General features: G+C 39.3%; 1 protein-coding gene across 4 annotated transcripts in view; it reads right to left on the bottom strand.

Moving 5' to 3' along the window:
• The window catches only part of MLF1 (myeloid leukemia factor 1), a 39,178-nt gene extending 29,487 nt beyond the window's left edge, over window positions 1-9,691 (bottom strand). For 2 of the 4 annotated variants that reach the window (XM_045539546.1, XM_045539547.1), the window contains exon 1: window positions 9,477-9,625. In XM_045539546.1, coding sequence (XP_045395502.1) covers window positions 9,477-9,523 — 47 coding nt within the window. In that variant the 5' untranslated portion in view covers window positions 9,524-9,625. Of the gene's footprint in view, window positions 1-9,476 lie in introns of all 4 variants that reach the window. The other 2 variants (XM_045539545.1, XM_045539544.1) reach the window with 2 other exon arrangements.
• Window positions 9,692-12,862: the final 3,171 nt, after the last annotated feature.

Raw genomic sequence — 12,862 nt, 5'->3', positions numbered from 1 at the left:
TTCCTGGAGGGCAGGTCTTGTCTTGATGAACGCCCTCAGTCTTTGTTTGTCTGAGAAGGTCTTTATTTCTCCTTTGTATACAAAACTTAGTTTTGCAGGGTGTAAGATTCCAGGCTGGGCATTTTCTGTTTGAGAAGAGTGAGAATGCAGCCCCAGTCTCTTCTTGCTTGTAAGGTCTCAGTTGAGAAGTCTGCTATTATTCTGATGGGTTTTCCTTTGTAGGTTACCTGCTTCTTTTGCCTTACAGCTGTAGGAGGGCCTCTTCGGTGACTATTTTGGTCAGTCTGACGACTGTGTGTCATGGTGTCTTCCTGTTTGCAATGACTCTCCCAGGAGTCCTTTGAGCTTCTTATACCTAGATATCTTGATTTTCAGCAAGGCCTGGGAAATTTTCCTCTATTATATCCTCAAATAGTTTATCCAACCCTTGTGTATTTTCTTCCTCACCCTCAGGGATGCCTATGATTCTCATGTTATGCCTCTTCACATAATCCCACATTTCTTGTAGGCTTTGCTCTTTTCTCTTATTTCTCTGCTCTATCTCTGTGACTTACTTATTTAATTGAAAAGTGTTATCTTCAAGCCCTGACATTCTTTCTTCTGTTTGATCTACCCTGTTCTTGAGGCTTTCCAGTATGTTTTGTAATTCCTTGAATAAATTCTTCATTTCCAGAAATTCAGTTTGATTTTTATTTAATAGTTCAATTTCTTTAGTGAACTTTTCTTTGAGTCCTGGAATTTTTTGTGTGTGGTTTCTTTGTCTTTGTTATTCATTTTCTCTTGCATATTATTGAGTTTTTTTTACAATCCATGTTGGAAATTCTGTCATTAGTGTTCTGAATTTGGTTGATGTCCATTGCTAGAGAACTGGTGCTCCCCTTTGGGGGTGTGCCTTCAATTTGATTCTTCATACTTTCAGAGTTCTTTCGCTGATTCCTTCCCATCTGGATTGGCTGCTGCTTCTTACCTTTAGATTTTCATTCAAATAATGACACACCCCATTTAGTCTCTGAGCCAGTAGGTGAGCTTTGACCACACCCTGTATGATGAGTCAGGAGATACACTTAAAGAGTGTGCAGAATGACCTCCCTGTCAGTAGGTGGCGCTTTCTGAGAGGAGCAGGCTGCAGTGTTGCTTTTGGGTCCTGTAACTAGTTCTTGTTCCTCTGGAGAGGCACTCTAGTGCCTCAGGTAGTGGGTGGGGCCCTGGGAACTTCCAGGTGTGTCTTTATTCTCCACCTCAATGGGGGAAAGTGGGGAAGTGAGTCTGGGTGGAGCTGGGTGGGGTGAGCCTGCCCTCAAGCATCACAAATGCTATTAGCAGGGGTCAAAGGTCTGTTCTTTGCTTCTGGGCAAAGCTGTCAGGGAGGTGCTGAAATGGCCCCACTTAGCTGAAAAGTCTGCATGTGGGGGTGGGGCTGAGACCTGCAGTCTGAAGCAGGCCTCACTCTTTTCCACCCTTCTCTATTCCAGAGTTTCTCCCGGGCCTCTGCCAGCAGGCAGGACCTCAAGCCAGTGGATCTCTCCTGTCTGTGATGGGGGCCGGGAGGTTCCCTGCTCAGGGTCCCAGCCTGAGCTGGTTGTACGGCCTTCCCGTGGGAGTAGGAGGGGGAGTAGGAGGAGAGTTGCCCTTCAAGCATGCTGATTTGCCACACATATCTCAGTAGGCTCGTTGAAAAATATCCTTTCTGTGCCCTGGGGCAATGCAATGGAGACCTGGGGAGACCTGGGTGTATGGAATCTGGTCAGCAGGCCTGTCCCCTGGGGCCCAGAGATCAATCCTTGAACCTGCCAGGGAGAAGAGTGCTGGTCTCAAGTCACCCATGGGTTACCCAAGCTGGATCAACGTGTCTCCACCTTAGGATTTGCCCTGCTCTCCTAAAGTCACCAAGGAAGCAGCACTTGGGAGGACTGCCGGGTAGGGAGCTCACAGTCTGAGTTAACCCTCAGTCCGCTGAGGGCCCCAAAAGGAAAGGTCCCGTTCCCTTCAGATACCTCCGGGTGGTGGCTAAATTGCCTCTCTCGGTGGCCGCAGGTAGGGAAGGGGAAGGGGAGAATGAAGCAATATGGTGCCTGCCAATCGGCTGAGGTCTGCGGGCTGGAGGGTGCCCCGAGGCAGCTGGAATCCTGATGCCCTGTCTGCAAGAGCCTCATCACTCACTGCTGGCAGCCATCTCTGGGCTGGTATTGGCAGGTCTCTCCAACCACTCAGGAGCCCACCAGCAGTCCGAGATGTAACGGAGGGGAACTTGAACTGCTCCACCTACCCTAGTCGCTGGTCTTCAAGCCTTTCGGGGGCCTTTCTCCTTCCAGTTCATCTTCCTGTGGAGTCTCTGCAACTTCTTCCCGTGGGGTCTCCTGTAGTTTCAGGCACCCTTCCTTCCAACCCTCATTCAATCTATGTTTGTCTGCCTGTTTATTTTTTTTCACTTTCTTCTAAAATCTCTTTCTTGCAGAGATACTCTGGCTGACAGTTTTCATCATCCACCATCTTGGAACTTCCAAAAGCAAATCCCCATTTTTGTCTTATTAATAGGAGTGAGGGGCATAGAGAATTTAACAGAGTACTGTTTCTAGATTTTCTACCTGTTAAACATTTGAGAATCACTATTCTAGCAGAATTATTAATATAGGCAACTAGCACTATATGGTAATTTACAAATTAAATGGATTGATAGCACACACTCAGCAGCTCATGTTTAGTACATAAGAGGGCAGAAAGGGAGTTGTTTTATGCTTTCCCAAATCAAGATCTGAAGACTAAAAGCTACTTTAAAATTAAGGAATCAATATTTGATGTACGTATCTTCCCACTTTTTATTTGAGGAAAAAGAATTTCAAGTAGTTTTAAGACTCATAAATGAGTTGTCTAAGTAACAATTTCTTTCTAATTCTCATCTCAAAAACTATATTATTCTGGAGTATTGTTATATCTTTGTAGTATTTATGAAATATTTCATAATAAAAATAAATAGAACTGCATGGGGTTAAAAGATTTCATGCCATTTGATGTTTTAAAATGGGTGTTTCAAAAGCGATCCTTTTGCTTAGAGCTCCATATCATTGTACATTTAGAGCTTAGAGCATAGTTACAAGTGTGGAAATTAAAATGTTTGTTCTTATTAACATACAGTTACCAACAAAACCAGTCAACTTTTCCTTAAGACATGTGGATGAGATTTGACTGCAATGAAGAAAATACTTCAGGGAATACTAGATTTTGTTCTGTGAATATATGAGTGTTAAACTGCTATTACTTTCCTACAGAAACAAAATTTAGTGGGATTTATATTTCTCATTGCATTATAATCAGGTTAAAAATTAATCAACTAAATGTGGGACATTTAAAATGTTGCCCAGGATTTTCTTCAGTTAAGAAGAGGTAGGTTATCCATATGTACAGCAAATACTAAAAAACAACTTTTTATTTTTTGAGTGATATGAACAAAAGACTACCTTTTGGAAAAAGCATTAAGACAAAAGTGAACCTATATTTTAGCATTTGCACCTGTCTGAACCATTCAGTAAGAAATATGGCTGGACCTTCTAGTGAGTTTAATTCATGTCTACCCAGAACAGCAGCTGCTTAGAGATAAGACTTTAAGATTTCTCTTGTTTAATTTGAATTCACTCTTATCAAAGCCCTCAAAAAACCTGTGTGGTAACCAAGAGTTGTTTCAATACTTTTAAAATGAATATAAGCTATGGTTTGTTTTCTCAAATGAAAACTTAACAGTTTTTATATTTTTTAAGCTTTCATATTGTTCTCTTTTGAAAATAAATGTTTCATTCTTCTAGGAAAACAAACTTGAAGAATCACAGCTTTAAAAAGTTCATACCCTACAAACTAGCCATTTCATATACACAAAACAGTCGAAAGTAATAATCTGAAATGTGGTTAAAGATTTATGTGAAAAAATTTTTTGTACATCCACAGGATGCAATATTTCGTGGACTTTAAAGTCATGCTTTAAAAATAACTTAAAGACTAGGAAAATGCTCATGATATATTATGAGAAAAACACAGAATATTTAGGTATATTTTGAGGAAAAGCAATATTAAACCATAAAGTTTAGTCCCAATTTTGGAAAAAAAAATTCATATATGGATAACAGAAACAAAATACACCAGAATAATGGGTTGCATTATATCCTTTACGAAACTTTCTATAGTATTCAGATTTTCCAGGAGGATGCATTTTCATTTAAATCAGGAAAAATTTATTTATACTATTACAATGACAATACATCTTTCAGCACTGTTGACACAAAAAACCACCAAACTGAATGAAATATGGTTCCAAATGTACTTTCTCTATTCCACATTATTTACTTTCAGAGTATATCACAAGATAGGAAAAATAAATTGCTGCCCACTTTCCCCACAAAAGTGTTTATGTCTTAACTCTTAGACTGATTCTGGGTCTCTTGGGAATGATTTCAACACGAAAGGGTTTTTTTGTTTGTTTTTTGGTTTGTTTGTTTGTTTGTTTGGTTTGTTTTTCTAAAGGGCTGGTAATGTTTCCCTTCAGAATAAGTTCCTGGGTTTTTGTTTTGTTTTATTTGTTTTTGAGACAGGGTCTCACTCTGTCATCCAAGCCAGAGTGCAGTGACATCAAACTCCTGGGTTCAAATGATCTTCCTGCCTCAGCCTCTCGAGTAGCTGGGACTATAGGCATGTGCCACTATACTTGGCTAATTTTTCTATTTTTTTGTAGTGAGGGGGCCTCTGTCTTGCTCAGTGTGGTCTTGAATTCCTGGCCTCAAGCAATCCTCCTGCTTCGGCCTCCCAAAGTGCTAGGATTAGAGGCGTGAGCCAGCATGTCTGGCCAAGTTCCTATTTTTAAGTGTGTCTCTCTCTGTACTTATATACTTTGCCCAAGTTATAATTGTCTTTGGTCTGTATAAGACTTAGATTCCTTTTCCATTATACATAATAGCTGCAAAAACAGATTGTTACGGCTCTCTTGTTCATATGAAAATAGATCAGATGATCCAAGTTTTCATACTAGAAATAATGCATATAATATTAAAAAATGGATCTTAAGGGCAGGGGCCATGACTTCTACTAATTTAAAAGAGAGCCCACAGGGTTGGGCCTATAGTAGAAACTTAAGAAATATTTGAAAAATAGATTACATTTCCACAAGGCAATTCTATTTTTCCACTGTCTAGAAACATAATTTAAAATGTTGATGTGGCAGAAAACTTTGATATCAAGAGAGTTGTAGGAATGACTACAATTTATAGAATGGCAACCCCCTTGCCATTCTAGAAATACCTCCCTCCTTTTTCATGAGTATTTATTATATAATATTCATTGATAGGACTAGGCATTATTATGTGGGTAAATGCTACCAAATGGCATTCCTTGACCCAGCAATTATGCCATAGTCATGTCGTGCTCCTCAGTTCCTAATTCAATGGTTTTTACCTAATGAACCAAAGAATGTTTCAAATGAATAATGTACCTTAGAAATTCAGCTCAAGGCTTATAGTGCCTCATTCTATCAAATATAATGTTGAAATCTGCAAAATTCACTTATAAGAAATTTCTGTATTTAAATATTTCTGAGAACAATCACAGTAGGTGCTAAACATCAGTTGCTATTCAGGGCCCTAACATAAAACATAAAGTGGGACCTTGAAAATAGAGTGAGAGGTCCATGTGGCAGAATACTAATTAGAACCAAACTATGACATTTTGGTGAAGATTACCTCAGACTGCATGTCTGAAACAAATATGTAAGTAACCTTGAACACTGTTTACAAAAGCTTATATAATAAGGTGATTTTATTTTATTTCCTGCTATGAGAACGTTCTCAATCAAGAAAATAGTCAATGCATGTCTTGAACATGGAATACATTCACTTTCAACTCAGTCTGTGGATAGGTCAAAGAAGTATCCTTTAATAAATCCAACTACCTGGCCGGGCGCAGTGGCTCACGCCTGTAATCCTAGCACTCTGGGAGGCCAAGGCGGGTGGATCGCTCGAGGTCAGGAGTTCGAGACCAGCATGAGCAAGAGTGAGACCCCCGTCTCTACTAAAAATAGAAATAAATTATCTGGCCAACTAAAAATATATATACAAAAAATTAGCTGGACGTGGTGGCACATGTCTGTAGTCCCAGCTACTCGGGAGGCTGAGGCAGTAGGATCGCTTAAGCCCAGGAGTTTGAGGTTGCTGTGAGCTAGGCTGACGCCATGGCACTCACTCACTCAGAGTGAGACTCTGTCTCAAAAAAAAAAAAAAAAAAAAATCCAACTACCTCCAAAATACCAAGTAAACAAATATTTCTGACAATTTTTAAAAACAGAAATTATAAATATTTAAGTTTTAGCTCCTGCTGAGAGTAAAGAGATGGAAGAAGTAATAGCCTGTGAATGCATGCTGAGGTACTTTAACCAAAGACTGGTCATCAAACATATGATGCTTATATGAAGAGTAGGGTGGTTTAAAGAAAAGATAACAATAATTTATGATTAAAAATAAGGCTGATAGATTTGCCAGTCTGCTTCTGAGCCTTTAATCTCTAATAGCTGATAAGTGGTAACATATTTAATAGTTATTCTTTGGAGACTTGCCTGATCGGAAGTCTACATCTGTAGCTCAGAAGATTCAAAGTTCTTGTTTCTGTTCCAAATAGAAAATTCTCTATCATACTAAATATATATAAACTTTTATACTAAATAATCAATGTTCTTTAAGGTATAGGATAGATACCAAAACCATTTTAACATCAAATTGATCTTCCTGTCTGTACTTATCTACTTAACCGTGTATTAATACCTATTCTTAAGCAAATACAAATGTGAGGGAAAAGTAGTATTCTTGAGAGAAAACTACATGCCAGGAAGTTGTTTTTAAGCAAGTTACAAGTATTATTTAAGAAAGTGTATCAGAATATACCGTAAGGCAAATTTTCTCTGAAATAATTTCAGTGCTGAAACATGATAAGATACCAACATTAAAAAATGCCAAGTATGTAAATAAAACACCAAATTTTAAAATATCACTTTTAACATTTCCCTTTAATTTTATGATGAAAAATTTAAGATGCACTGTTCTAAGAAGGTAAATATTGAGATTGAATATACTTGAATTCAAAACTACAGATTTTAATTTTTTTTACTCAATCTTTTAAGTATTTAACAGTTTAACCACAGTATATTATCAGTCTCACACTATTTAGTAATTCTAATTTTATATCCAAGAAGTATATATATTTTTGTGTCCACTTCTGAATAATTAGTAAATCAGTAGAGTTTGCTTATATTGACTATCCTTGACTGTGAACTAATGGATTATTTTTAAAATGGTAATGTTCTAATTAGAAAATGCCAATGTCAGTAATGGCATTTGTTGAATGCAAATGATAATTATTTGCAGCAATCAAAAACACCAGATTGACAAGACAGAGAATAAAGGATACCAGATCATCATTAAACAATATTTGTTGACTACTTTCTATGCTAAAATAGCCCAATGATCAGACACAGTGTTAAGAACAGGGACAATATTTACATAAAAGATGGTGGGTATGAGCTATGTGTTCTATTTCCCTTCTGTGTTCCTAAGGTCAGTGGATGATTTAATAAGGAGTTTGTCACCTTTATGAATTCCTTATGATTGACTGAAGAAATGGATACCCACTTTGTTTGAAGATTGTGGTAAAAGCAGTGGGTCAAATAACAAATTACCTGAAATAAATATAAACTCACATTCTCTTTCTCCCTTACCCCCAAAAGTGTGTTTAAATATAATTGTCGAAAAATTATAAGCATGAATCAGATTATGAAGTTCACTGCAATCACTTTACCTTAAATTTTTATGATATGGCTGCCTGCATTTGAAGAAGGCTACAGATAGCGATGACTGAAAGACCGATTAACGTGTAACTGATGGTCCTTTCCATCCTGAGCACAGGGAAGAGTGTTCTTTGATGTATGCCTACTATTTGTGGTCTGTTACTATTTCTGACCCTGACTCTTGGGTTCATTGCCTTGCTCAGAAACAGTCACCCAAGAGTTTAAATTACACTTCTGCTAGACATTTTAAAGATGATACTAATTACACAGTCACGGTTTAATTAAGGCCATTGCTCCTTTTGGTATAATCAAGGATATAATACAACTCTAAAATTGTCTATCACAATCTTAATCATTCCCCATTGTACTGACATCACATTTACATAAGAACCACTTAAAACAGCTCAGCGAAATCTATGGATATATCTCTCAGAGGCTTTTAAAAGAGAAAATCATAATAATACAATATTTTAAACTTCTTAAAATGATATTGACAAGTTGAAAATGGCATAAGTTTTCCTGAGTCCATATACTCCTTAATTATAATGAATAACCTTTAGAAAAAAGTTAATCATTTTATTTTTTCTATATTAATCATTTCATTTTCTATCCAATTATCTTTTCAATTATTACTTTAATGTTATTTTGTTTTAAATTAGTACCGACACACTTAAGCCAATATACCATTTTTCTTTAAAAACATAAAAAAATCCATGAAGCAAACTGTGAACATTTTAAAACCTTTTTAAAAATGTCTCTATGTTGCACAGGGATCAAATGAACTAGACACCAAGTCAAAATTCTAACTGGCAAAACCCTTGGGCAAAAAAGTATCTTCCTGTCTTAGGGATCCAACTAGAGTATGTTATTATTTTTATATAATGGCCAAAGGAAGAATTAAAAAAAAAAAGCAAAACCAGAAAACTAGATTAGAGTGCAACTAATTTCTGAATGCCTTCTTCCTTGGGTATCACCTTATTTCACTGGGAACCTTTCACAGGGTAATGGCACTTGTTTGCCTGAGGTATTAAATGCACCCATATCTGCTTCACCGCCCTATTTCTACTTTTGACAGAAAGAGGAGTCCCTTCACAAACAAGGCCGGCTTTGTAACAAAGCCAGCAACGAAAACAGTGCACTTGGCAACTTCTAACCACTTTGAGGAGAGCGCGCAACTCTCCTTCTTTGTTATGCTCTCACAGGGCATGAAAAATGCTGTCTTAAAAATGTTTCCTTTTTCAAGGAATTGCCATCCTCTAATATATTCCCGCCCCAATTCAGAATTTAAACCGGTGTGGAAGGGTCCTCTGAGCACAGTTCTCCCTAGAACTTCCACTGAGGTGGCAGCGTCCTCACCTGCAAAGCCCTCGCAGCATGGGGCGTGGGGACCGTATTGGGGCCAAGTTGAGAGCAACCGGCACTCCCCGCGTGTGTCTGGGGGGGCCGCGCGGACCCCTTTCCACCTCACGCCCCCACATCGTCCTCAAATCCTGCCCTCTTTTCCCTCGCAAGCCCCCAAGTTCTTCTCTCCCGCAAGCCGGCCCCTGCAGTCACCCCGAATTCCCTCTCGCCCTCGACAAGTCGCTCCTTTCCCTTCCCATGGCCCCCCCCCCTTCAAGACTCCTGAGTCCCCGCGCGACCGCGGCCCCTGGCCCTCGACACTCACGAGAAGAAAGGATCATCCTCAAAGCTGCTGCCCAGCATCCTGAACATTGTGTTTCTGTCCTGGGCGGCGGCGGACGCGGACAGATTGGAAAACGATGTAACTCGCCGCGGCGGCCGCCCCAGCCTACCTCAGCCGCACTGGCGACGCCTCCTCGCGGCCGCGAAGGCGGTGCCCGCTGGGAAAGGCGGTGCGCGACGACGGGCTGCTTTCCCATTGGACACTGGTCCCGTGACGTCACCAAGACGAGGCGGAGAACAATAAGCCGCTGCCATGGCAACCGCGATCAACACGGTGGAGGCGAGAAGTTTGGCCGCCTGCCGGCCAGGCAACCTTTCACCAAGCCTGCTGAGGAACGGGATAGCTTCTTCTCTGGGCTGCAGGAACCAAAATATTAGACCACTCTCTTTGTGACCTTGGGCAAATCGCCCTCGGCACCGAACCTTTCAGGGAAAATGGAGATGGGTCAAGATTTGGACCAGATAACATACCAAGTCCCTTTCGTCGGTCACATTCTGTGATCCACAGGAATTAGTCCTGTATCCAAAACATTCTCTGGTAGTTGGTCAAAAGCTGTGAGCAAATAATGAGAAAAAATGTGCAAAAAGTTTTTCAGTACAGTTAGAAAATAGTATAGTCAGTTCTTGAAGGAATGGGATGAAGCCGATCAGATTCCAACAAATTTATTTACCTTTGTGAGTCTAAAACTCAAAGTAATGTTTCCCAAAGGGGGAAATGCTTAGGCCGTATGTAGACATGGCATTATAAAATAAATGAAAAAATCTTTCTTTTGGGTCCTCTTTCCATGTCTGTATTTCAAAGATCAAGTGTTACTTTGATGCTGATAAGTCTTTAACACCTCTCCAGCATTCCTTAACCTAACAGCAGGATTCAAGCAAAAGGCCTGCAGCAAGAAGCCATATCCGACTAAAATTCCATTACTATATATTTTTGTTATAAGGAAACTGGTTTTAAACTTGAAGCAGTGCTATACATTAATAGCTAGACTTTAAAAGTTTTAAGTGAAAAAGTGAGCTAACAAAGAAATAGTACAGGTGGGATTTGGATATGATGGGGCTGAGGGGAATATCATGACAGTGGTACTCAAATTACTGAATTTTGGAAAACACTATTGTGGCGCCTTCCAGTAACCTGGAGACAGGTGGAGAAGACAGAAGAGAGGAGATTAAAGAGTAAAAATTATGAGGGTGTAAGAAAAGAGAAAATGCATCTTGCATGTCCACAGTTAATTCAGTGGGTTCTCCAGCCTCTCTAGGGGGCTGTCTTGTGGAGATAGAGAGGCATCCATGGCTCATCAGGGCCCCCTGATATCAGGCCAGAGAGGTGGCACTCTGCCACCATGAAAAGCGTGCAGGGCCTGATTTGGAGGTAGCAGAAGTACTCAGGGGTTATTTTGGGAGCCAGAAATTTAATCCTTTGGACCTTTTACTCCCCACCTTTAGCCAAGTTCTCTGGCAGCTTCCTTTCCCTGAGACTGGTGGCATGAGGTAAGGCAGACTTCACAGCCCAAGATAAGATGGCACAACCTACCCAGGGAATAGGATATTTTCTTTTCCCCTGGCCTCAGAATGAAGCTCAGAAAGTATATACATATTAAGGAATTTCTAAATCAATTTCAAGGCAAACTAAATTGTTTTACAAGACCTGAAATTACTTTCTTTTTAAAATTGTATAAGCACAAGAAACCACACTTTAGAGACAAAGCAAAACAAAATAAAACTTAGCATGAAATGGAGTAAGTTATGTGATAAAAGGTAGTATTAAAATAGTTCTAGATTAAGGCCAAATAAAGAAACTTGTGAGAAATTTTTCTCTTGTTCCATGGGAATTTTTCTTAGTATCACATTGTTAAAACATGAAAGCTTTAGTCCAGGCACAGGTTAGTCAGGGAGTTACTTGAAGCTTCTGAAAGCAGTTTGGGCCTAATGTCAAATGGAAAATGCAAAAGAAAAAAAAAATGTTAGTGAAGAAAAGAGGAAAGTTGGAGCTGAAAAGACCTTGACATCAGTTTCAGAACTGTTGGATAAGAGGTGGGAAATGGAAGAAGGGGTGGATCAGGAGAGAATGAATACCCCAGCAAGGTGGCAATAAAGATACATAACAGAACTGAGGGGAGAGGGTCCTGGACTTAGCCATAAATATAATCATAATATAATAGCTAATATTTATTGGATGTGTGCTGGGCGCTGTTGTAGGCACTTCATGTATATTACCTCATTGCATCCGCACAACAGTTTCATGGAGTAGAGCAGGCTTTTACTCCCATGTATAGGTGATGCAACTGAGACACAGAGAGGCTAAGTAAATTACCAAGGTTCACACAGCTAGTAATTGAACCTGGCTGGGGTGCCTGGAGCTCTCCCCAGTGAGCACTGGTTGCATGGAATGTGGGTGATGGGTCACACTTAGAAGAGGGCAAAAATAGGTAATCATTTTTCAAAATCATGCTGACAAACTAAACGGATCCAAACTAAAAAGTATAAAATTCAGCGGAAATATAAATCAAGTCAATTCAATTTTACAAATATTTGTTGAGTGCCTATCCTGTGTTGGGCACTGATCTACATCCTTAGGCATCAGTGAACAAAACACACAAAAATCTCTGCCCTCCTGGAGTTTATGTTCTTGTAGGGGCAGACTGAAATATACAACATAGAAAATAGTATATTAAAAGATGATAAGTGTTAGGGAAACAAACTGATCATGGTTAGAAGTATGGAGGTGTGCAATTATAAATAGGAAGTTCCATTTCGGCATCACTGAGAAGGTGAATTTGAGCAAAGACTCATAGGAAGTAAGTGGGCATGTAATGGAAGAGCATTCCAGGCCAGCACAAAGGTCCTAAGGTAGTATGTGCCTGATGTGCATATGTGCAGTTCTATTTATATGCCTTGAAACTCACCTTCAGAGAGAGGAATGAGATGATCCAGGTAAGGTGAAAATTACCTATTAGGATAATAGTTTTCTTTAATACTTCCTATGTTTCAAGCATTGTACTAAGTGCATTATTTAACCCTTACAGCAACCATATATAATAAGATGTTTATTCCTGCATTACATATTAAAAGAACTGAGACTCAGAGAAATTTTATAATTGTCTACTCAATTCAAACCAGATTTGTCCTACTCCAAAGCCTATTTTCTCACCACCATCATACTTTGGCTCCCTATAAAAAAAGATTAAATGAACTACTTACTGAGCACATCTATGTGGTAGGCACTTTTACTATATAATCTCTAACCACACTATGGCTTAGGTTGCATTTGGAAGGATACTGAGCAAATCAAAGACATCCAGAGAAAAGCATGAAACCCAAGCCAACTCTGCAACTCTCTGAAAAACAACAAGACTCCAAAATGTAAATTAG

This window comes from Lemur catta, chromosome 1 (genome assembly GCF_020740605.2).
Source record: "Lemur catta isolate mLemCat1 chromosome 1, mLemCat1.pri, whole genome shotgun sequence".
In the NCBI taxonomy this organism is placed as follows: domain Eukaryota; kingdom Metazoa; phylum Chordata; class Mammalia; order Primates; family Lemuridae; genus Lemur; species Lemur catta.
The sequence above is the reverse complement of the archived record's forward strand: the minus strand, read 5'-3'. Positions and strand labels throughout refer to the sequence as shown.